This window comes from Miniopterus schreibersii (assembly GCF_964146895.1).
Source record: "Miniopterus schreibersii genome assembly, chromosome: 2".
Taxonomy (NCBI): Eukaryota; Metazoa; Chordata; class Mammalia; order Chiroptera; family Miniopteridae; genus Miniopterus; species Miniopterus schreibersii.
In genome coordinates this window covers 123,142,639-123,169,516 of record NC_138102.1, presented here as the reverse complement: position 1 = coordinate 123,169,516, position 26,878 = coordinate 123,142,639, and the positions used below count along the sequence as shown (strand labels likewise).

Below are 26,878 nucleotides of genomic sequence, written 5' to 3'. Positions count from 1 at the left end.
CTCTCAATAGCCTTGCCTAATGATAGCAATGTAAAAGATTTATTTTCAGTATGAATTAACTTCATCTCCTCTTAAATTTGTGATTAACTCTAATTAGTATGTAGATAGTCAATTACAAAAACAGTTTTCTGCGACTGTTGAATTGTCATAGAAAAGCTAATAGTGCACTTGAAATGGAATCAAAGTAATTTTTATGACAACCAAAGTCATATCCAGTCATGACACATAATCAACTAGCATATATCAACCTAATGGATTATTAGCTATTGTCTACATATTTGATTTCAGGGATTGTTGATACACAGCTTCCATTAGTTGTTTGTAAACTACCTAACACATAGATGTTTACAGACTCCCTGGTACAATCCCTGCAGTCATCATGTTCACTCACTATAAATCATAATAAACCTATAAAAGGGAGATACTAAAATACCTCTTAGGCTGCATATGAGGATTAAATGAAATAATGTGCATGAAGCATTTAGAAGAGTGACTGGTACATACAATGTGTATTATTAGTCAGGGCCTCTCCAGGAAACAGAATTCCCTCTACATGACAGAGGAAGAAATGTTAGTGAAACTACTACTTACAGTGATGTGGGTAGGTTTAAGGGAACAAGGGATGATAGCCACCCAGAGACTAGCAACACCCTCAGGCTGAAGGGACATGGGGAGGAGAGCCATTGTAGTCTAAGGGGGATGAAGCTGCTGATACAGATGCTTTGTCAAAGCACAGGGGGATTGGGAAGAAACACTCTGACCTATTTCTTCTGCCAGTGCCTCCCATCAGCCAACCACAAATAGCAGCCAACTTGGCCAGGTAGCCCCTGAGATGAAGTCCTCGGTGATCAGTTTGCTAAAGCATGGGCAGAAAAGAGGAAAGAATGGGTGGGGGGAGGGAGGGCAAGTGCAGAGAAGGAGAAATGCAGATTAAATATTCTGTGTCATTTTCTATTTAAACCAAACATACTATTTGAATCCTAACAAAGTTAGAATGACATTACCTTTTTCCCTCTAGGGGAAATAAATTATGTGAAATTTTGTCTATACAGAGGCTCATATATGCTTTCCTTTTTTCTTACCTTCATTTATTATTCATTCATTTAACAAATAATTATGGAATAACTACTTGAGAAAGCAATATCCTAAGTATTATGTATAGGATTGGAATTCCTGTTCTTATGGAGATCATTTACAAACCACTCATATAAATTAATACAATTTAAATAACATAGTAAAAATCCCCAGTGTAAGTTTTTATTAACTTAAAAGGAGGCAATACTTCTAAAAATGTGGATTTTACATTTCAAATGTTCCTAGATTGGTGCAAACATTTTTTGATCAATACCCACTTAATATGATGAAAGCTGTGTATTCTCTCCCTAGAAAAAATAATGCCCATATGCATATAAGAAAAGCTTTCATTGATCATTGTCTTAGTTGAAAGAACAGTCTCAAGCTTGTTCAGTTGAGCCTTTCTCAGATACTTTTCTTATCTCCCTGCTCGCAGGTGCTGCGGGGGAGGGTGTTCATTTGGGTTTACAGGTGCCCTGGAACATTGCAGAGGGTGAGGGTCAAAAAGCAAAGGGTGAAACTTAGTGGCACTGCCTGGCACGGCCACACCTAGATTATTCCCAGTGTCACCGGCAAAGGAGTTCTAGACCCCTTCTCAAGATAGAAATCAAGAAAGGAGGCAAAACAGATTCAAAAGAACAGGTTTACTGAAAATAAGGTGGAGGGAAAGGAGAAAGGGAAGGAGCTTGATGCCTTAAGGGAGCACACACTAGTTAAGAATATGGCTCCCGGAACTGCTGCAGGGTCAGGTTTTCGGCTGGGTTCTTCACGCAGGCGCAGGGTGGAGCTCTTTGGAGAGTGACTGAAAAGAAACTTTAAACTTACATAGGAGAGGCTTAAAAAATAACTGAAGAGCATTCCCATCCCTTTAAGAGAGGCTCAGCCTATCTCACCAAGGGGTAGCAAAGTGATGCAACACTGGTGCTTAACAAGAGCAATTTGCTCCCACATACAGAATGGAGGCCCTGGGCACTTACCTTTTTTTTTTTTCAGATAAACCTAGAAATCTAGATTTTAAGGTAAAAATCTCCTGATTTATTGAATGTTGCTATCTGCTTAAAATATATTTGGAAAACTACTACCATGTGGGTCAAGTGAATTTTGCTGGGTGAATTTGGCTCTTTGTCCTTCCATTTAGAACCTCTGTGAACCTAGGATCACTGGGAAGACTAAACAGCTTCGTTTTTTGAAATCTCCTTATCATACTCCTGCCCCAAGATTCCTAATACATGGGCACCCGTGAAACATTCTTTCCTGTTCTCCATGCCTAGTTTCTTCACTCCTCTGCAATTCAATACCTTCTTTGCCTCACCTCCCAACTTTTCCGCTATTTTCTTTGTTTACTCCCATCTTTTCTCTATTCCCAGTAACTGCATGGCACAAGGATGGGGGCGGGGGGGGGCAAGACGTAATTTGAATTGTTGAAGTGAAAATAACTGTCCATGTTAAAGTGCCTCTGAAAGCAGTCTGGAGCTGCAAAGGCAGAATCCTAATTCTGTCTAGTTCTGCGTGCTGGGTGAAAGGGTCAACACCCAAATTCTTGGTTTGGGCCAGGACCCAAAGAATGAAAATCCAGCTCTGACTGAAATGAGAAAAAGCAGCAGCGATGGGAAGACAGACACAGGGAAAGCCAGCTGCAAAGTTAACCGAGAACCTAGTTTCTCCCACTGCCCTGCAGCAACTGTAAACTGCCATGTGTATCTCTGGGTAACACTGCTCTGTTAAGTGACATCAGGCCCACTTTGCTATTTTCGCTTATTACTGGGCCACCAATCACTCCACGGCGCTCTTCCCACGGTGGCATCCAATCCCTGGTTAGTCCCCGCGTCTCCTAATCCCGCCTCGGAAACAGCGTCCAATCCAGAGCCGGTCCCCGCTCTCCGCGACCCCGGCTCCTCGGGCGGGAATCTAGACCTTCCCGACCACGCGGCGGCTCCTCCCGCCTCCCGGCGGCCTTTCCTTCCTCCTGTTTACAAACAGGCTGGTGTCAGTGGGCGGCAGACCTGCTCCTGCTGGTCTCTGGCTGACTTGGCTTGAACACGAGGCAGGTTAGTACCCGGATCTCTCAGAGGTCCCGTTTCATGATCGCCGCCAAATCTTCCTCTGAGCGGTTTAGATTTACAATTTTTAATAGAAAAAAAACAACGGTGAATGCTCTATAACTGTCCCATCAGCACATTTCTAGGAAGAAATCCTGCACCCCATACGGCCCTAATATCCGTTTAAAAGTGGCTTTGGTCATTTGATCTGGTTCACATTTCAGCGAACGGTTTAAACCACTTGGGCTCTGAATTCCTGGGTTCCATTAAAATGGAGTAGATGGGGGTGTTATGGGCCTTGAGGACGTACATTTTTTTATGTGGTTACTGTTCATTCAAGACCAAGGAGAACAGGTTGGGATCGTTTTTAAAAGGCTTCTCTAGGACGAAGCCCCAAACATTTTTCGTGTTCTTACGGGCACCCTCCGGGGGTGGGGGGTGCATACATTTAGGGGTGACCTTGAGTATAGAGGAAGGGGGGTGCGTCTTTTGTCTTCACAGCGATGCACGTCTGGATTCAAGTCTGAGGTCCTCAAACCTTGTAGCTGGAGCCGGGTGACCGTTCCGCCCCGGGTCTCTGGGACGGGGTACCGGGGGTACTGGGGCGGGACAGCGGGCTTGTAGGCAGCCGGCCGCCTCGGCTGCCGGGGGCCCCCGACCACCGCCGCGCGGCTGCAAGGTCCGTCCTCACTCCGCGCCGCCGCTGGGTTTCCCACGTTAATGACTCAGTCACCCCTAGCGCGCCTTCCCGGCGACCTGAGCCGCGCCTCTCCCTGGGCCCGGGGCCCGCCCCCGAGTAGCGGAGCCCACGCCCAGAGCCTTCCGCCCGCCAGCCCCGGCGCAGTGCAGCTGCGCGCGCTCTCGCTCGGGGTCGGCCGGGCTCGGGCGCTGGCGCGCACGCGCGCAGGGACCCGCGCCCTCCGAGGGGGAGGGGGCAGGAGGGGCGTCCGGGGGCCAGGGGAAGGAGACGGAGGCGGTCGCGTCGCCTCCGGCCTGGCTCGCGCTCGCCCTCCCGCTCGCCCTCCGCCTCACCCGAGCCCCGCGAGGGTGAAACGTTTTCTCCCGGCATGCAGCGGGAGGAGGGATTTAACACCAAGATGGCGGACGGCCCGGATGAGTACGATACCGAAGCGGGCTGCGTGCCTCTTCTCCACCCAGAGGTGAGGAACCGCGCCGAGCGCATTCCTCGCTCTAGGGCCTCCGGACATTTCTCCCCCGGACTCGCGAAGGGCGGTGGCCTACGTGTGTGGGATAGTGGACCGTGCCGAAGTTTGGGAGGGCGGGGAGGCAAATCCAGGCCCGAGCGCGGCTGCGAGCGGATAACGGGGGAGGAGATAGCGGGGCGGGCCCGGCCGGGGCGGGATTTGGGACGCAGTCCCTGGCTGTGCCTGGAGGACAGAGGTGGAGATGTTGATGGTTCCGCTCCGTCGCCGCGCCGCTCGCGGTGCGCCGGCGGCGGGGGCCTGGTGCGGGTTTGGCACCGCACCTGAAGCCCCTAGCCGTGCCCCAAGCCTCTCCGGAGCGCGGAGGAAGAGCATCTGGTTTTGATTTCTTCTTTCCCTTCGCCCTGGTGAATGACGCTGTCAGTTCCTCCTGTTTAGCTCACTGTGGAGGAAGATAGGGTAAAAAACACAGTTTCTTGGACAAAGTGATGTCCTTCCACGTTATGCCATAAGCAGCACCGCAGGTACCTTGTGTCGGATGTCCTATTTGAGCGTTTGTTCTTAAGCGATTAAAAAGGGAAGTAAAAACTTTTGGGAATAGACCCACGTTCACATTAGCTTGTGAAAGTACTGTTTTTTTGTTTTGGAGCCAGGGGAGGACAGTGCAACACGTTACCCATCACAACATGAGTATCTTCCCATGTGAGTAAGCAGTGCCCCCGCCCCAGGATCAGTCACATTCTGTACGTGCTAACCTCTTAGTTTGTAGCTTGACTAGTGCCAGTTCAGGCCTGGAAGCAGTTCTTGATGCATTCCAGTTTTTAATGATCCGCGGTGATAATGCGGTTGGCAGCGGCAAAGCTTCCTGAAGAACCCCTGTAGTTTTCCTGAGGTTAAAGGATGAAGATAGTCTTGGTGTTGTAGTAGGGTGAACAAACATAGAAGTCTGTACTGGGCTACTTTGCATTAGAATGATTCTCTTTATTTCTGGATTTTGATTTGTAGCATGCTTGTATTTTTTAGTAAAATGTGAATAAAGACAAGCACACATGTAATATATTAATACTCAGCTACACTCTCACTCATACTACTTTGATTAATTAAAAAGAGATGGGACAGTTCCTTAAGAATATATCTGGGTCAGAATCAATAGAAAAGGCTCCTCTGGATTTCTGACAAACAACAGTAAGACTAAATGTTTTTGTTGTGTTTTTTTGTTTTGTTTTTGTTTTTTTTAACTAAAGTAACATTTTCAGAACTGGGATTTGAGATCTCTCTTTTAGTTCACATGTAGGCCCTGAAAATATGTCAAGAAATAGACAAAGTGATTTTCAGATGATGCATTGAAAATGTTGCCAACGAATATTTCTATTCATCTATTCCTGTGAAAGTATTTCAAATACTTAAATGTTGATTTTATATTTTAACATGCTGTTCCCTCTTCATAAACCTTTGCTTTGTGAAATAGTACATTGTTTGTTTGGTACTTTAAGAATAATTTAAACTGGTACGAAATCCAGAGATTGCTTGGTATAATGGAATGGCCTGTAGGCATGAAGTTTAGAGACCAGTCTTAGTTTGGCATTTAATAGAATATTACTAGAAATTGACTAACTCATCATTGAAAGTGGAAGTTTGTATAAATGATATTTACTATTTCTTTTCACTGAACACACACAGTGGCTGATTAGTGTAGGTGCTCTGAGTCTTAAGCTTTTAACTACAGGGCTAAGGTCTTTCCGCATTTTTCCTGTGGTAAGTGTTGCATTCACACTTGGTGCAGATCTGATATAGTTCTGCTTTCTTGCAGTGCATTCTTGGCTAAGCTACTTCTCCAAGTTCTTGCTTCATTATTTATAATAATGGGATGAATTAATAATTACTAATAAGCTATTGTGAGGATTAATGATATAATGTATTCTATTTTATTGTAGAGTAAGCAGTTGTTTTCAGTCTCCCTTGGAAAGAAATTCATTCTCTGCCTTGGTGAGCAAATAATAGTACTTTTAGTCTCTTTTTTGAGAGAACATAGACTTTTGGTCAGGTAGATTTGGGTTCCAGTTCTGGAACTGTAGTAATTAGCTAAGTGACCTGAAACAGGTACTTAATCATTTAAAGCCTCAGAAAATGAAGATGTTGCCTACCTAGTTCACTTGGCTGAAAAGGACTAGGTGAGACTGTACATTGAGGTTTTCAAGAGCTGCCACATTGTAGGTACTCAGTTGTTAACTTCTTTTTCCTACAGCGGGAGAAGGAGGAGGGAGTTTTAAACATTTAATTTGGTTTCGGTGAATGGTAGAAATTTGCCTCTGAGTTTTAACTTAGTGGAGTAGATCTTGACAGGAACAAGTTTTATTTTACTGTTCATCTTCAAATTTAACACTGTATCACAACAACAATTTCTCACTAAATATTTGTTGAATATAGTTGAATTGTTTGTAGGTTTAAAAAAATTAGCCATTCCTTAGATCTGTTAGTTTACAAACTGCTCACTGTTAAAACCTTTCTTAGGGGATTATGTAATTAGATGAATAATGAACCCCTCCTTTTAGAGGTATTTGTTGTGAGAGAACTTTTTAAGCAATCCATTTGTTTAGTCAGTCATTTACACGTTTTATTATCTTGTTTGTGACAGGCATTGTGTTGGACTCTTGAGACTGGGATTTTTGTGGTAAATTCACTGAGTGGTAGTATAGGATACTGATTTAAAGCCAAGACTTTGGTGACAAACTGAGAATCTAGGTTCTGCCACTTAACTATCATCATGGTCAAATTACATTTTCCGCATTTTAAAAATTGGGTTAATAATACCTACCCCTTAGAGTTATTGTGAGTATAAAATAGAATAATGTATATAAAGCATTCTTCAGACACCTAGGCACATAGGCTCCCAATCAAATCTAACCTATTAAAGGTCTTGGCATATAGTGAATACTGGTGCTATTACTTTGTGTTCTGATCAAGTAGATAATTATTTATTTTATCATAATGGAGGAAATTAGAGGCTATTTGGGAAAGGATGAACTGATTATCGGGATTAGGGTTCTAATCACAGCTCTCACTTTAGGCTAGTGGACATTTAACTACTCTTAGTTTCTTTGCTTTTAAGATAAAGAGTCTAGACTAGATGATCTTTTAATATTTCCTCAAATTCTAGTGTTCTGATTGTATGTTGTGATTTTTCAAGATTGGTAGACTTGAGCATCTATTTACTAGATGCATAGCACTGTGCTGGGTTATATGGGTGAAAATAAATAGGGTAGCTTTTACTCTCCAGAAATTAATGATCTAGTTGGGAAGGTACATGCATATGAAACACTTAACAGAATCCAAATAAGTGCTGAACTGAGTAGTGTAGCCTAGAAGCAGTGTCAGATTCCTGTCATTTAGAATGATTAGAAGAAAGACTTTGGGGGGGGGGGCACCATATGTTGGTCTACAGGTTCAGCTGACTTGCTATTACCAGTTTTCCATTTCACCCACTAGTACATCCTCACTTGTCTCAGCTCTTTCCTAGAATGAGGCCACAGTACTGTCTTCTGCCAGAGTAGTATTATAGGGGCTCTCTATTTCAGCAAGATCTGACTCAGAGCTTTGAACTGGATTGCCTAGATTACCTAGGGCTTTCATCTCTTGCTCGCTTCATTTTCCCCTTCAATTTCAAAACTTCTCATTCCCTTCTCTCTAGTTTCTCATTTTCTTAATGGCCACATTTTTTTGTTTCACATTAACTTTGATCATATTCATGTCTCATTTTTTTTGTTTAGAATATTAAACCAAAGTACTAGTGTATCTTTTGTCTTCACAGATTTTATAAAATCTATTTTTTGAAGCTTTTCTTCAGTAAAAGTGATTTTGCCTTTTCCGTTACTATTTTTGCCCTCTTGTGTAGAGATATACATGTGTACACATACATGAGTTAATTATTTGCTTTCAGAAAGAAGATATAAAATTACTTTGAAAATTGTTTTTCTTGTAATAGTGTACTGGAACACTCTTTCCATTCAAAACATATCTTTCTGGCAATCTTACGATCTCATGCCTTTTATTATTCAGCAAAAATGTTAGAGGTCATATAATTATAATTTAGATTTATAAATATTATATCTTAAGCATAGTAACCACTGAGTCAATATATATAAAATGAAAATGCAGGTAATTGGTTACCTCATGGATTGTAGCAAAGCCAAAAGTTGAAAATTACTGACCCATAGAACCAAAAAATTGTATTTAGTTGTGAAAAATGCCATTTTACTGTGTTGATTTCTTTGTTTTATTTTTACTCACTATTTTTATTTAATTTGAGAGAATGATCCCAAAAGTATTTATTAAGGGTGGACTGTGGAGTGGGTAGATATAAGAGCAGATAGGTTAAAAGTGTGAGTCTTGATGTTTGGCTGCTTGAGTTTCAGATCCTAGTTTTGCCACTTACTAGTTGTGATCTTGGGCAAGTTACTGAACTGTGTCCCAATTTTCCAGACTAAAATGGAGATATAGTACCCACCTCACAGGTTGTTGTGAAGATTAAATGAGATAATGTATACAAAGTTATATGTCTGGTATTTAGTAACACTATAAATGTTAGCTATTAATGTTGTGGTAAGAAGTTAGTAATATCTCAAGCAATAGTAGTATACACATATTAGATATGGAGGCAACTGACTAAGTAGCTAAGAAAATTAAACTTGGTTGCCTGGGGATTGAGAGGATGGGCAGAGGGCTCTTTATCACAAGCCTTTTTGTGCTATTTTGTTTTCTTGAAGATGTGTGCTATGATTTAAGGAGTATTTATTGAGCATCTAAGTATGGTCTTCATGCTTTGCTAGGCCACAAAGTAATGAGGAATACAAAGTAGGGCATTGCAAAATCACAAAAGATTAACTGTAGTCTTCCAGATCTCTTAGGATAGATGAAGGGGTGTGTGTGTGTGTGTGTGTGTGTACATGCACACATGCGCACACATTTTGTTAAAAATTAAAAATGCATGTGGACCTTCTTTCCTTCAGAGAGTATCCTAATGGTATGTTAGGATAGTTAGGGTTAGTCAGTGAAGGGGTCTTAATGTAGTGTGTTTTTAACAGAACCCTCAACAACTACATATTCCAAAAAGGTATTATTTCAGTATCAAGGTTATGTACAATTCTCCTTCAAAGCATCATCTGATTCTATTATTGTTTTATGATTAGATTGTATTACAGATGGGTAATTCAAGAATAAAATATCAACTGTTTTAAACTTTTGAGTTTGAAAACTTGATTCAGGACAATATCATATTTATAAAATATGCAAGTAAAGTTTTCTCCCAGTGTAACAATTATTCAATTATTGGTTAATATCTTCTATTAAAAACTCCTTAAAGCTACAGACAGCTAATTTGAAAGTACAGTGGAACTTCAGCATTGTGTAAGGGAGATACTGTGAAGAACTTAATTTCCTGAATTATAGAGGCTTAAACAGAATATTTTTAGGTTTTGCTTCAAACGTTGAAAATTTGTCAAATGAATTACTCCATTTTCTAGGGATAATACATATTAAATATGATAGAATATCTATTTGATAAATAAGAATATTATAGTGTCTCAGGCTTATCTTTTTCATTATCAATGAGTATCGTTGAGAAAACGGAGACGATAGGGCTAAATGTACCTTAAGTTTTTGGTTTTTGTTTTATATATGTCACGTAGCTTGTGTTTTTTATCAGTTGTTTTATACTAGGGAAAAAAATCAAGTGAAAAATAGCCACTGATTGAGATGTTACTGTATTATACCCTTGTTCAGTTTTTTAAAATAACTTGCTGATTATGAACAGTTGTTAATTTATGCAGGATTTAATGAGGGATGAACAAAACTGGTGACCAAAACTCCTCATTCTCATGGAAAAATAAAATAAACCCTTCTGTGAAACGAAGACTGAAGTTGCTTGTGTTGGTTAGAATCCTCAGGTTGCAAATGTTACCAACCCTTTTAAAACTTACTTGGGCAAAAAAAGGGAATTTACTGGCTTATATAACCCAAATTTAGGATGGCAGAGGTGCAATTAAGCTCTGAGCTGAGAATGTCACCAAGACTTTGCCTTCTATCTCTCCTCATTTCTGCCTTTCAGCTTCATTTTCTCCTAGTGTAGAGCAGCTTCTTTCTTTTGCGTATGGGGGATATGGATGCCAGCATTTTTTCGCCATACATCTCAAGTCTCAGCTAACCATTAGAGACGGTCTGCATATATCTTCCTTTATTCCACACTGGAAAGTAACATGGGGTTGTCCTGATTTGGGTTATGCGCCCACCCTTATGACCATGGGATAGGGCAGTGTAATTGGTAAAGATCTCTTGGTTGAAGTTGGGGGAGGAACAGTTTCCTTAAAAAAGGAATGCTAGCAGGCAAACTATTTCTGTCCTCTATACTCTCAATGTAAAGAATTATTTGCTTTAAAAATATTCATTTTAAAAAACATTTTAAAAACTGATTTTAAAGACAGAGGAAGGGGGAGAGAGTGAGAGAGAGAGAGAAACATCAATGTGAGAGACATTGATTGGTTGCTTTCTGCACATGCCCCAATCAGGGATCAAACCCATAACCTGGATATGTGCCCTCTCTGGGAATCGAACCCACCACCCTTTGGTGTACAGAACCACATTCCAACCAACTAAGCCACACCAGCAGAGCTGAACTTTTAACACTAAATGTTCTAATTGGGCTACTGAATAGCATTCTATATGAATAATCTAGACTAGGGGTTGGGAAACTTTTTCTGTAAAGGCCAGATAGTAAATAAATTCACGTTTGTGGGCCATATGGTTTCTGTAACGGCTACTCAAGTCTATGGAGGTGTATGAAAGCAGCCATAGACAATATGGAAATGAATGGGTGTGTTGTGTTCTCATAAAACTTTATATGTAAAATCAGCTGGTAGGCCAGATTTGACCTGGGCTTTATTTGGCAGCCCCTGATTTAGACAGTACCTAGAAACTCCAAGATATTTACATTAAAATATGTGATATTTCAGTGCATTGAATCCCATTAATTGCTGGTGTGCTTTAACTTCATCAGAACCGGATTTGTGTGAGAGATGGGTTGGGTAAAGTAAGGGTGTGTATATGTGTGTGTGTGTGTGTGTGTGTAAGAATCTTATGGAGAATGTTCTTAGAATACACGTGCTTCCATGTACACCTCTCAAAGTTTCTAATTTAGTATGTGGATTTGTGCCGTGTATATTTTGAAAAAGTTCCTGAGGTGACTCTGATGTACACTCCCACACTTGATCCCTCACTCTCTGCTATGCACTTGATATGTAGGAAGAGTCTTATTACAGGAGGAGGAAGGAAGCTAATTTGACATTTAATGTGTGAGGCGTTGTACTGTGTGCTTTTCGTGTTATCTCTTCAGTCTGATAGATGATAATAATGGTAATTGCTAACACTTATCAAATTATGACTCTGAGCTAGGCAGTATCCTAAGCAGCTTTTCATATATATCATATACCTTTTTAATACCTATTTTACAGATGAGGATATTGAGGCATAGAGAGGGTAAATTGCTGATAAGTAGCAGAACTGAATTTGATTCTAGTTTCAAACTGCTTAAATCCATTTGCCTCTTTTTTCTAGCATAGCATAATGTGATAGTGATAATAGTTATAGAGTTGATTGAATATTTGCCAGGTACTGGCTAGCTGTGGTTGCAGATGCCCTTATTTACTTTAAAAATTTTTTAAAAAAAATTTTAAAGACTGTGTTTTATAGTCAGAATTGAGCAGAAAGTACAGAGAATTCCCACTCACCCACTGCCCCCACACATGCACAACCTCCCTCATTGTCAATATTCTTCGCCAGAGTGGTACATTTGCTACAGTGGATGAACCTGCATTGATTGGCATAGGATTTTCAGCCGAAGTCCAAACTTTTTACATTATGGTTCACTTTTGGGATACATCCTATGGTTTTGACAAATGTATAATGACATGTGTCTGCTAATATAGTATCATACAGAATAGTTTCACTGCTCCTAAAGAGCCTCAGTGCTCCTAAATAGTTTCACTGCTCCTAAAGAGCCTATTCCTCCCTCCCACCCTCTTAACTCTGGCAACCGCTGATATTTTTAGGTTGTTTTCTGTCTCCATAGTTTTGCCTTTACCTAACATCATGTAGTTGGGATTACGGTTTGTAGCCTTTTTATTTTTTAAATTTATCTTTATTGTTGAAAGTATTACAGATGTCCCCTTTCCCCCTCATTTGATCTTCATCCTACATCTGCCCCACTCCTAGGCCTTCCCCATACTATTGTCTATGTGTATAGGTTATGCATTTATGTATGTAAGTTCTTCGATTAATCTCTCCCCACCCACTCCCCCACACCCACCTTTCCTCTGAGATTTCTGTCCCATGTTTCTATGTCTCTGGATCTATTTTGCTCATTAGTTTATTTTGTTCATTATATTCTGCATATGAATGAGATCATGTAATACTTGTCTTTCTCTGACTGGCTTTTTTCACTTAGCATATTACTCTACAGTTCCATCCATCCAAAGGGTAAGAGATCCTTCTTTTTTATAGCTACATAGTATTCCATGGTGTACCTGTCCCACAGCTTTTTTATTCACTCATCTACTGATGCGCTGAGTTTGTAGCCTTTTTAGACTGGCTTCTTTCACTTAGTAATATGCATTTAAATTTCCTTCATGAAACTAGATTTCCTTAAAAGTCCTTTTTCAAAAAAATTTAATTTAGTCTTTTCTTTTTCTTTCTCCTCATAAGGTAAAATATACTTTCAATAATTAAAATCACTTAAAAGGAAGTGAAATAACCCTACGTGTGGATCAGGATGGAGGGATTGGAGATAAATATTCGCGTTATTAAATCTGTGGCAATAGCCGATGGGGGGGTCCTGTGCTGCTGGCTTAATTATAGACATCTTAGGTTTAAGTCTTCTTGAAGAGTCCCACTATCATTTGTATTATTTCTAAATCTCTTCTAAAGATTTGTTGCTAGACCACATTCTGTTAGTTAAGGAAGCTTTTTGGGGTGTATTTCAGGGAGAATTATGTAGTTCAAGTGGCACATGCAGCAATTAGTAGTTGTTTGATCTTGAGCTAATAAATTACTTAACCTCTTGGTGCTTCATTTTTATCTGGAAAATAGGGATAATAATAGCACCTACCTCTTAGTTTTCTTATGAAGTTAAAGGAGTTAATAAACCATATTTTGTAGATTTTAACATGTATATATTTTATATTTTAAAATCTCTGAAAATGATGTCTCTTACTTTTGGCCAAGTGGTAGTAGTGATGTTTAGCAATACAATAACCAGACTACTTATATATCTCTTTTTAATATATCTAAAGAATGATATATGATAAAAACATGTTTAAATAAGTTTAGAAGAGATCTTTCAATTAGTATAAATAAAACTTCTATGTAATAAGAAACCATTGTATCGAGTTCGGTTGACAGTGTTTTTTTTCTTAGTGGTACATTATAGTAATGGTACATCTTACAATCAATAGCATATTTGCTTCTATGGAATCCTGTCTCTAAATAAAGTTTAGAACAGTACTTGGCACATAGAGTTAGCTATTATTTGTTTTATAACCTTTCCTTTTTTTCTGCAATTCAAGATTATGGGAGTGCCTTGGAGATTTTATCTCCCTTCACTGTAATTATAAACATTTATTAATCTCCATTCATAATTCTATAATTGTAGTAAATAAACTGTAGACATTATTTTCTAAAGAAATTTTGCCGACTTAATACCTATTGTAAATGTCCAGGATCTTTCACTTGTTCAAGAAGTTAATTAACTTGATTTCAGAAGTAACCATTATTTAAACATTTTTCCTTGTCTCCTTTTTTATTCCTTTGAATAATTGAATGTAACGTAATCCAAAAAAAAAGGCCACATTTGGGGAAAAAATTTGACAAACTAGAATCAAGCAGTATAATATAGCAGACCAAATAAAAACTTAAACTTTCTGAACTTTATCTTAACATCTGATCTATTCTTTATTGTTGAATAGTATATAAATTTTTAAGGTTTCAGAAATTTAAATTCCAAAACAGTTTTTTTGGCTTTATAAAAAAGTGACACATGATTGTTAAAAATTTAAATAGTACAGAAGGGTATATAGTAGAATGTAAAAGCATATATAAGTGTATATATGTGCCTATATACATTTATTTCCTTGTTTTTGTTATATAAATGGTATCATATGATATGTTATAAAATTTGCATTTTTTCTGAATGTACTTTGGGCGTAGTTCCATCTTAGCATATAATGGTATTTCCTATTTTTAATGATGTCTAGTCCTGCCTTGTCCAATATAGAAGCCACCAATGACATGTGGGTATTTAAATTTAAATTACTTAAAATAAATAAAATTTAAAAATTGGCTTTTTAATCATAGTAGTAATATTTCAGATGTTTATTAGACATGTGTGGCTAGTGGCTACTGTTTTAGATATAGTATATGTTCATAATTATTATTTGACGGACATCTGAGTTGTTTCCAATTTTGGTTATTAAAAATAAAGCTACTTTAACCATTTGTGTACAGGTCTTTGTGTAGACATAAATATTTATTTCCCTGGCATAAATACCCAAGAGTGAAGTTATTGGGTCAGATGGCAGTTGCATGTTAATGTTTTTAAGAAATTGTCAAGCTGTTTTCCAGAGTGATTGCACATTTTACATTCCAACCAGGAGTATACGAGTGATCTGATCTGTCTATATCCTCAACAACATTTGGTGGTGTTACTTTTTAATTTTGGTCTGCTTTAATAAGTACGTGATGATAATTCATTGTGGTATTAATTTGCATTTTCCTAATGTCTAATGATGCTGGCTATTATTTCATGTTCTTATTTGCTATTTGTATATCGTCTTGATGAAATGTCTCTTTGTGTCTATATTAGTTTGCTATGGCTGCCAAAACAAAATACCAAAGACTGGCTGGCTTAAATAATGGAATTCTTTTTCTCACAGTTCTGGAGGCTCAGAGCTCAACCAAGATCAATGTGTTGGCAGGTTTGGCCTGGCTGGCATGGCTCAGTGGTTGAGTGTTGACCTATGAACCAGGAGGTCACGGTTCTATTCCCAGTCAGGGCACATGCCTGGGTTTTGGGCTAGATCCCTGGTGGTGAGGGGGCTTGTAGGAGGCAGCCAATCAATCATTGACTCTCATGATTCCCTCATCATTGATGTTTCTATCTCTCTCTCCCTCTCCCTCTCTGTGAAACCAATAATAATAAATTTATTTATTTTTAAATGTATTGGTAGGTTTGGTTTCTTCTGAGGTCTCATTCTTTGGCTTACAGATGGCCTCCCAGTTGCTGTGTTCTCACATGGTTTTTCCTTTGTGCACTTGTGCACCTGCTGTCTGTGTCCAGATTTTCTCTTCCTTTAAGGACACCAGTCATACTGGATTAGGGTCCAGCTTGATGGCCTCATTTTAACTTAACCCCCTCTTCAAAGGGCCAAGCTTCAAATATAGTCACATTCAGAGGTATTGGGAGTTAGGACTTCAACATAGGGATTTTGGGGGACACAATTCAGTTCATAACAGTGTCTTTTGCCAGTTTTTAAAATTGATTATTTTACTGTTGAGTTTTTTTCCTTAGTAAGGGGAGATTTAATTTGGAAGGATTATTGCAGAAATGGAAAGAACTGTGGCAATAGGGAGAGGGAAGCTTTTGCAATGGAAAAATTGCAATACTTGTCTCAAGTATTAGGCAGAAAGAGTTTTTCTTTCATAGGGAGGAGTAAACAAGGCTAGAAAGAACTGTGGGTGTGAGGAAGTGGGATGACCAGGAGTGGCATGATGGGACAGTAGGTCAGAGGATATTTTACCCTGAAGCCAGCCTGTTTTCAGGAGGGGCTCTTAAGGATGGGTTGTGTGTTGGCTTTACTGTTGAGTTTTGAGGGTTTTTTAAAAAATATATCCCAGACACTGGTTCTTTGTTGTGGTTTGCAAATATTTCCCCTAGTCTGTAGCTTGGTAGCTTATCTTTCCATCCTCATAACAGGATCTTTCTCATATCATAAGTTTAAATTTCCATGAAGTCCAGTTTATATTTATGGACTGTGTTTTTTGTGTCAAGTCAGATCTCTTTGGCAAAATCCCAAAGATTTTCTCCTCCCTCTTTTTTTTTTTTTTTTAACAGTTTATAGTTTTACTTGTAACATTTAAGTTCAAGGTTATTTTGAGGGGTTTTTAAATGTAAAGTGTCAGAATTAGGTTGAGATGTACTTTGTTTATTTATTTGATTGCCTATGAGATGTTCAACTGCTCCAACACAATTTGTTGAAAAGCTTCTCTTTCGTCCATTGAATTGCTTTTACATTGTTGTAAAAAATTTGTTGAGAATATTGTGTATTTTTATTTCTGGTTTCTGTTTTGTTGTTGTTTTTTATCTGTGTGTCTATCTCTCAGCCAATACCATACAATTTTGGTTACTGTGGCTATATAATAGGTCTTGAAAGTAGACTGTTTCTTTCTACTTTATTAAGCTTTTCTATAATTATTTTAGCTCTTTTAGTTGCCTTCCCATATAAATTTTAGAATAATCTTGTTTTATCTACAAAAAAATCTTGCTGGAATTTTGATAAGAATTGTATTAAGCTCACATAGCATTGTGGGAAGAATTGGCATCTTCACCATGTTGAGTCTTCTAATCCATGAGTATGTTATGTGTCTATTTTGATCTTCTTGGATTTCCTTTATCAGTGTTTTGTGGTTTTCCGCATAAAAGTATTGTGTGTGTTTGGTTACACTAATTTCTAGCCTTCCATGCCACTTAAGGCATCTCTTCAGCAGTTCTCTACTCATACTCCTACATCATTCGTTTTTGGATCTACCAAATCATTCCTGCTAGCGATAATTTCTTTCATGCTCAAAAAACAAATGAAACCAAAACTGTATTTTTCTTTGGCCCCACTTCTCATCTGTCTACTGCTCTATTTCTTGCTCTTTGTAGCAAAACTTCTCAAAAGAGTTGCCTGTACTTGCTGTTCCCAATTCATTTTCTTCCATCTTTAATCAATTTCATTTTTGTACATGCCCCCACTCTGTCAAACTAACGGAGTATCTATATTGTTAAAATCAGTGGTCTGCTTGTAGTCCTTATCCTTCTTGACTTTTCCACAACATTGGTATAGTTCATCTCTCCTAGATAAGTTTCTTCACTTTGCTTCAGGGAATTGAAGATAAAACAAGATATAATTTGGTACCCATTAGATTCCCCCCAGGTTAAGAACTTTGGTAAGTCTAAGTATAATAAAAAGAAAACTTATGCATTGCAAGTGAGAGTGTAAGTTGGTACTACCGTAACTTTAGAAAGCAGTTTAATGACAGTAAAGTTGAAGATACTCAAAGTCTTTATCCAGAAGTTCCACTAGTAGGTGCTTATCCTAGATAAGCTTTTGCAGATGAGACCTCTATAAGATTGTTTGTTGCAGTATGGTTTATAGTAGCAAAAAGTGTCTTAGAAGTGGAATGTATGTGGTTTATTCATAACATGGCACACATAAACTACATACTAAAATTCTGCACACCAAAAAAATATATTTTTTGCCGATCTGACAAAAAAATAGGTATAATTTCGATTTATTCACACCAAACGGCTATTGTTGTATTGGCTGTTGTCATTTTTTTATTTGACAATCTAAGGGAAAAGAGGTCACTGCCCCTGACTAAATAGTCAGGTATTGCATGTTTTAAAAATTCCTGTGGTACACCAGTATGCCGTGGCACACTGGTTGAAAATTGCTGATATAATGAATTGCGTTGAATAAACTAGAACTACATGTATCAGCACAGGTAAATCTCAAAGACATAATGTTAAGTGAAAACTAGGTGTGAAAGGATACATACTTTATGATATGTTTGTGTATAATAGAATATTAAGTGGAACTTTTCTTGTCATCTAAGCATTTTTCCTGGAGCTCAAAGCTGAGGACAGTAGCTGACAAAGGATTCCTGCAGTATGAACACATGTGCTTAACTTGCTGGGAAATGGCCATGATTTGTACTGGAACTCTGTTACTTCCAGCCTGTACAAGATAAAGAGAGACTTTAATGGGAGGAAGTGTTCTTTAAAGAGTTATCAACCCAAGAGGGAATGCTGTAGTGTTTATGTTGCTCTCCATGTGGGTTGCAAACGATTCCTCTGGAACGCTGGGACTTTTCAGGAGGGGAGATGTTTCTTTGGTTGGATTTCTGCTAGGTTGCAGAAAATAGTTAAGTCTCTCTGGGATGCTGAGTGGAGTGTTAGAGAATTCTTGGAAAAGTGTGATATAGGTCCCTTGGAGTTACTGAAGGCCCAGAGACTAGGGGCTGCTGCTGCTTTACTGGGGAAGTGTGAAGGTAAAAGATAGATAAAATAACTTTGCAGTGGAAGAGCCAGAAGTGAGAGCTTTCTCTATGTGTGATATTAACTCTGTGATAATTGAGTTAAGGGTGTTTCCTTGGGCCAACCAAACACCTTAGTGACTAGATAGGGTAGAGCCATCTTGAAAGAAACTTACCAAAGAGAGTTGCCTGCTCTGCAGAAGCAGCCCCAGGGTTATTCCACTGGCATAGGGGCTGAGGAAGAGTTTTTAAAAGTGAGCCAGAGAATGTCTCTTCTGCACCAGAGAATGTTACAGAGGGAGGCTCTGTTAAGAAAATCAGAGCTGGACAGTAAAATGGCAAAAATGGATTTTATTCAGATGCTATTATTGCAATAGGGGAAAAGAAGCCCTCAGTAAAGAACTGGGCTCAATTCCAAATACAGCAAGGATAATTGGGCATTTAAAGCCAAGAAACAGAATGAGGTGGTCAATGGATGGAAAATACTAAGAGAAGACATCAGGGATAGGGGGATTCTTGCTAAACGAACTTTTTTTTTTTTAATGCACACCGGAGGATCTTTTTTCCATTGATTTCTAGAGAGAGTGGCGGGGGGGGGGGGGTGGGCATTTACATGAGAGAGACACATCGACTAGTTGCCTCCTGCATGCACCCCAACCAGGCCAAGGATTGACTTGCAACCCAGGTACGTGCCCTTGACTGGGAATTGAACCTGCCACCCTTCTGTGTGTGGGCCAGTGCTCTAACCACGTACCCACACTGGCCAGGGCTTGCTAAACTACCTTAACAGGATTCTTGCTGAAGGCAGGCCAGGTTGATCAGTTATCAAGGATGGGAAATTCTCTCTAAACTGACTTAGCAGGGTTCTTGCTAAACCTGGACTATGTAGTCCAGTAAGGGTGGGGCCCAAGGTTGAAGGGTAGTTGAGAAGATCTCAGAGGAGTTGGACTCAAGTTTGGTCAAATAGAGAGTGAATTTTAGAATTCTCACAAGACCTCAAAAGAGATCCAACAGTTGATTCTGCCAGTGATTGAGGGGTTTTGATAGCCGAGAGAAAAGTACAACCTTATGTAATATGAACTTTGCCCATTCTCACTTGTGTTCCTTATAAAGGAAAAATACTTTGCAGGAATGATAAAATAAAGGGCCTTGAGATTGGGAGATTATCCTGGGTATCCAGGTAGGCCCTATATGTAATCATATGTATCCTTGTAAGAGAGAGCAGAAGGAAATTTGAACACATGCAGAGGAGAAGGGTATATGAAGCTGACCAACTGGATTTGAAGATGCTCGCCTCAAGTATTGGAATGATGTTGCCACAAGCCAAGAAATACCAGAAGCCCACCAGAGCTGGAAGAGGCAAAGAATGGCTTCTTCTGTAGAACCTCCTGAGGAAGCGAGGCCCCACTGACACCTTGTGATATTAATATTTGATTTTGGACGTTGGACCTCCAGAACTATAGGATAATAAATTCCTCTTGTTTGTGGTAATCTATTTCAGCAGCAATGTACTGTATATACCATCACATAGCACTGTAATATGTTTTCATAGCAATGGGAACACGAATGATAGGACAGTTAATTCTGCCTGAGGAGAACAGGGAAGGGTATGGTGACACTGGAATTGAATTGTAAAAGTTTGCCAAACCTGAGGTGGAGTGTGCCTTCTGAGTAGAATGTTAACATGAGAAAAAAGATCCTGAGGTTTCTAAAGTACATGACTTGTTGGAATGGCTGTTAAACATGTAGGATGCTTAGAAGGAAATGGTTGATACTAAAGCTAGAAAAAATAAATTGGGGCCAGTTGATGTGATTTTGTATGATTACTGGAATTTTCTTTTACCCTATCTGCATGGTTTTAAGGATTTTAAGCAGGGGAACAGCAAGGTGGACAGCAACGTATTGAGCGGCTATTGCAGAGGCAAAACAAAAGGACTGAAAAGGATTTGTTTTGAGAAAAGTAGTAAGATTTGGTGATTAATTACACTGAGGTTTTGATAGTCAAGATTGAATGAGTTTTTACTTTGGACATTAGAAAGCTGGAAATGCTTTTTAGTAAATAGTTCAGAAAAGAGGAAGAATATATTGTGGAGGTGGTGAGGAGGAAAAGATTATTAGGTGGTCTTTTATTTTTCTGGAAGGAAATGTACTTTTGTTGTTGTTGTTGAGAGTATTACAGATGTCCCCCATTTCTCTCCCTTATTCCCAGGTGATCTTTTAAAATTGCATATCTAATCTTACTTCTTTGCTCAAAATCCCCTGATTAACTGAACTAGAGGCCAAAGTGCCTTTGTTTATTTTCAACTGAAGATGGGATTGTGCATTTCTTCTTTTAGGATTTTCAGTGTTTCTTTGCCATCTATATTTGCATTTTGACCTAATCATCCCCCTTCTAGGAATATATCCTAAGAAGCCTGAAACACCAGTCAGAAAGAATATATGCACACTTTTGTTCATAGCAGTGTTATTTACAGTAGCTAAGATCTGGAAACAGCCCAAGTGCCCATCAGTAGGTGAATGGATTAAAATCTAGTACATTTACACAATAGAATACTATGCAGCTGTAAAAAATAAGGATCTCTTCCCCTTTGAGAGAGCATGGAGGGACCTGGAGAATATTATGCTAAGTGAAGTAAGCCAGCCAGAGAAAGACAAATACCACATGATCTCACTTATATGTGAAATCTAATGAACAAAATAAACTGATGAACAAAGACGATCCAGAGACATTGAAGCAGGCAACAGACTGATATATTTCAGAGGGAAGAAGGCAGGGGTGGTGGGGGGGGATTAACCAATGAATTTATATGCATCTATGAGCAGACAATAGTGTGGGGAAGGCCTGGGGAGGAGGTGGGAGTGGGTGGGAGGGGAAAAAAGGGGGGACATCTGTAATACTTTCAAAAATAAAGGTAAATTAAAAGAAGAAGGGTATATTGTCATTATTTTTGTTCCAGTGTTGCATTTGATTTTTTGCCTATGCTGTGGGAAGAAAAGACCACACGTATTTGCAGGAGATTTAATTATATTCTTAGACTATTCAAAGAGGTCATAAAAAAATCAGAGATTATATTTTTACATTGTGGCCAGATATAAGATAAATCTGAGCATTAGTAGTACTACCATATACCACTTATAACCAGCTCCAAAGTACAATGAACAGTGTTTATGTAGATTCCCCATCTGCATAGTATTTACCAAAATAACAGTGTTGTATAAGGCAGGATAAACTAGGTTTTGCTGCAGCAGTAATCCTAAAACAGTGGGTTAAATGTTTGTGGTTCAGTACATATGTATTGTGGGTTGGATAGTGGCTGCTCTTGGATCTGGACTGATCTTTACTCTCTGGCACATTGCCAGTTCCCATGGCAGAGGTTAAGAGAGAATGAGGAATTATACACCGTCTCTTAAAACCTATTCTCTGAGAGCAACATGTCTCTTTTATTTGTATTCTGTTGGTTAAAAAAAAAAAGTCACTTAGACACATTTAACTTCCAAGCGACCAAGGACATACAATCCTATCATGTGCTTAGGAAGAGAACTGGAAATACTTGATGGGTAGTACTAATGATTACAGTATAAATATAAAAGTCAAGACCAGAAAAGCCCAAGAAAAAGATTAATATATGTAACTATAAAAAGTATATTCCTTGAAGTATATTGAAAGCTTAAATAATTCTAAAAATGAAACAAGTGTTTAGGTCAGTAAGAAAAAGGTTAATATCTAATCTATGTATATAAAAATCTGATTCAAATATATTAAACAAACAAATATCAGGACTCAGAACAAAATGGCCAAAGGATAAGAATGGGAAATTCTCAAAAGAAGAAATAGAATAGTGTATCATATTTAAAGTTAAAATTTCTGTTTAAATTAGGGATAATTTTATAATACCTATTGCCAGTAAATTTATGAAAACATGATTAATCATATTGCTGGTGGGATTATAAATATACCTTTGCGAAACAATTTAGATAGTATTTCAAGAACCATACAATATTTATACCCTTTAAGAATCCCTTTCCATAAAATCTATTCAAAGTTAAAAAAAGAAGAAACGAGTTAAAGTATTTTGTATCGAGGAAAAATCCATTCTTTCATTTCATTTAAGGGCACTAATATACCACACTCTGTGCATGCTAAGCACTGTCATAGACTGTAAGCTATGATTAAAATAGGGTTCTTACCCTGTCATAACTTACAGTCTAATGTGTAGAGAATGTTAAAGGAAGACATAGAAGAGACATGTCTAAGAAATAACTGAGTTTAGTTAGGATAGCAATTTTCAACCAGTGTGCCACAAGAATTTTTAAAATATGCAGTATCTGACTAGTCAGCGGAACTGACCTCTTTTCCCTTAGACTGTCAAAAAATTGACAACAGCCAACACAACAATAGCTGTCTGGTGTGAATGAATCAGAATTACACGTATTTTTTTGGTCAGTTTTGCAAAAAATATGTAATTTTTGGTGTGCCACAGAATTTTAGTAGTTGTTTATATGAGATGAAAATTGCTGAGTCGGAATGTAAGAATAAGCTAAATGTTCAGTGATTAGGAAATGTTTCAGTATATTTCAGTATATCAGTTTAATTAAATATTTTGCAATGGTTAAAAGCAGTACAGCCTTGGCAGGGTGGCTCAGTTGGTTGGAGCATTGTCCCATACACCAAAAGGTTACAGGTTCAATTCTGGGTCAGGAATCATACCTAGATTGTGGGTTCAATCCCTGGTTTTGGTGTGTACTGGAGACAACTGATTGATATTTCTCTCTTTCTCCCTCTCTCCCCCCCTTCCCCCTTCTCTCCTGCTCTCCCCCCCTCCCTCTATCCCTCTCTCCCACCCTTCCTCTATCCCTCTCTCCCACCCTTCCTCTCTCTCTAAAATAAATAGAAACATATTTTTGGGTGAGGATTAAAAACATTTCTATAAAAAAAGGCAATACAGTACTTATAAAAATCACATGTAATGGCATGAGGAAATAGAAAAGGGAGGAATATAAAATATATGAGTACTATGGTTGCAGATTAGATAAAATATATAAACATTTAAGCAAGTAAAGATTGTGTAGCAGTGTTGAAAGAAATTTGCAAAATTAAATTGAATTAAAAAGTACTTCCCCCTAAAAACACATAATTCCCTTCTAATAATGAAAACAACAACAACAGAGAAATTCAAGTTGAGGGTCATTCTACAAAATACCTGACTAGTTCTCTTCAAAATTGTCAAGCTTATCAAAAACAAGGAAAGTCTGAGAAATTGTCATAGCCAAGAGGAGCCAAGGGAACCATGATAAATTAAAAGTAATATAGTATCCTAAATAGATCCTGGAGCAGAAAAAGGACATTATGTGAAAACCAAGGAAATGTGAATAAAGTATAGACTTCAGTTAAAAATAATGTTTCAGTATTGCTTCATTAATTGTAACAAATGTACCATACCAATGTTGGATGTTAATAATAGAGGAAGCTGGGTTTGTTTGTGGATTGTGTAACTCTGTTTTTGTAAATCTTAAACTATCCTAAAAAATAAAGTTTATTTTTAAAGAGAGAAAGTACACGTATAGCTATACATTTGTTGATCAAATGTCTGTAGAAAGAAGAAAACTATGCCAAATTTATGCATATTGTTATAAATATGTGTGTACATATGGATTCATACTAGAAGGAAATGAAGTGAAAACAAGTTTTTGAAAAAGCTAGAAGGTAATGAACACTTTCTGGTCTAAAATTTGTTGGAAGCAAGTATTACTAATTTGATAGTTTGGATTGAGGTAATGGTGGTACTACACTATGAAGAGAACCTGTACCTCAAGTTGGACTCTGATATTAGAAGCAATACTCGTGTACTGTTAACTAGGGATTAGGGACCAAAGCAGAACACATAGTATGCATACGGGGGGAAAAATCGAAATCTTTCCATTATATAACCACATTATTTTTGTTCATTCTTCCCTTAAAGAGGGTACATCAAATAGGTTAGTAAAGGATTCTGCCTTGAATGTAGTGCCATCTGCTGGCACTATTAATTAAAAACATTTTTAAAGAAAGGGTTTTCCTTGTCATTCATCATTCATGTGGTTATATATGTTTTATACTTATACTGCCTGTTTTCATTATATATAATCAATATTTCTTTTAAAAAATCCTTATGGTATCCATAGAATTTAGTTCATTACTTTCTTGGGTTTTAAGATGGCCTCACATTTGGCCCATTGATTTTAGTTAGGACTTAGGAATGAGTCAAGTACACAGAGACCTTTTTTCCCTTTTCTATCTTCTTCTTGTGAACAACCCTATGTAGTGTTCTAATTTTATCTTATACATTTAATGGAATTAAATTTCAGCAGCAAAATTATATAATTAAGTACATTTAGCTTCTTGAATTAGAGTCCAGCCTTTTAGAATGATACCTGTCAGCAGACATTTACACAGTGCATGTCATAAGCACATGGTTAATCCCTAATGGCTTCCTAATTCACCTGTGTTTATGGGCTATGCACCAAAGGCAGGCAGGCAGGCCATATGTGTCTTGTAGGTAGCAGTATGTGCCCTAGAATTTTATTGAATTGATTTCTCTTTCTCTTTTTTTTGGTTTGGTAATACATTTCATTAATTTATGTATATATTTTATATTACATAATATAATTTACATATATTTGCCATTGTATTTTCTATTTGAATTGTCTTCATAGCCTTTGCCCATTTTTCAAATGTGTTGTTATTTATGCTTTTCTCAGATTTTTAAAAATTTACATTAGGATTCTTATTGCCAGTGTTTTTATATTTAAATCATTGGCCTGGCTTGAAGTAATCTGTTATAAGGAGTGAGGTGGGAATCTATAGGAAGAGTCCTTAGGCCGACTGAGGCCTGGTTCTGCCAGGGTATAGTCACATGTCTGGGAAGGCTAGAAAATATATCTTCAATTTACTTTGTCTTGAAATAAGCAGGAAAAGTCCTGCAGCTATTTTGAACAAATTACTTAGACCCGATGAGCACCAGGCATATGGCCAGAGTCTCCAGAGCAGTCAAGAGATTCCAGAGGGGCACAAAGACTCCTCAAGAACAGGAGGGTGTGCATGCTTCTCTTACCAGGGGATGGTGTAGGCATCTGTATGTTCTCCTGGGGAGTGTGGCTGACTTGGGAAGCCTCCACCTGGGAGCCTGCTGCCCTGAATCCTGCTTGGCCCTGTTATTTTGAGGCTCATTTCAGTATCATCTTCCATTAAAGAAACGATAGCCTTGGCTGTATTTGTTGGCATCTTTCCATCAAGCATATCACCTTTTTATGTTGAAGCCTGCTGAATTTTTTTTGAAATCCCAAATGGCTAGCCAGTTGTCCTTTTTACACCATATATTGAACATCTTTCCCTCTTGATTCTAATTCTCACTCTTCAAGTTGTATTCTATTTCTCTGACTTTTATAACCACTGCCCCTTATTTTTATATTAGTTTGCTTTCTGATATATTGTAATTGCTGGTAAGCCTCTTCCCGTTTCTTTCTGAATATTCCTGAACTTACCTTGTATGTTTGTTTTCAGACATACTGTACCGTAGAACCTATTCTTGGAGAACCTTTTCTGATAGAGTACTTATAAAACATCTATATTTGGTTGGTAGTAAACTTAGAAGCACTGGGCCAATAGAGGATTCTTTGGTCACAGACACTTGGTAACTAGTTGATTGGTTTTATAATTCTACCGGGCATGTGAAGAAATGTATTATGGCATCTATCATCTTGACATATAAGCCAGCATTTACCTATACCTGCTGTATACATTTGAGTTCTAACATGTTAATTTCTCTTAGCAGCAGTGTGTAGCAGCTGAGCTTATCCCAGCTCTTCTCATTCCTGTCTACTACTTCAGCAGTAGGTTTTGGAGGTGGCTTTTCTCCTTCCATTTCTCTCCAACAAGTACCAGGGCTGTCAACTAGGTGCTTTAAGGATCTTCCTACTGGCTGTAATTTCTGTACTGCAATATATAAATCATTGTACGTTAGCCTTAGAAGAGATCTTGGAGGCCTTGAAATCTAGTACTATTTTAACCTTTTTTCTTTAAAGAGCAGCTGAATTTTTTTAATTGAAGAAGTCTAAAAATGGGATAAGTTACAGTTTAAGAAGGAAATGAATTGAGTGGGGCTTGAAACCTTTAGCTCTTTGAGGTCCTGGTATTGGCCCCTGCAGCAACTCAGGAACTCTGAAGATCTTACTCATCCTCCTCTTTTTACAAATGAGGGACCTGAATTCTTGCTGGGCTGTATG

General features: G+C 38.3%; 1 protein-coding gene across 1 annotated transcript in view; it reads left to right on the top strand.

The window, feature by feature from the left end:
• The first annotated feature begins 4,055 nt into the window (after positions 1-4,055).
• The window catches only part of ZDHHC17 (zDHHC palmitoyltransferase 17), a 78,877-nt gene continuing 56,054 nt past the window's right edge, over positions 4,056-26,878 (top strand). Inside the window, exon 1 of the mRNA XM_081128771.1 lies at positions 4,056-4,273. Coding sequence (XP_080984897.1) covers positions 4,181-4,273 — 93 coding nt within the window. The 5' untranslated portion in view covers positions 4,056-4,180. The remainder of the gene's footprint in view (positions 4,274-26,878) is intronic.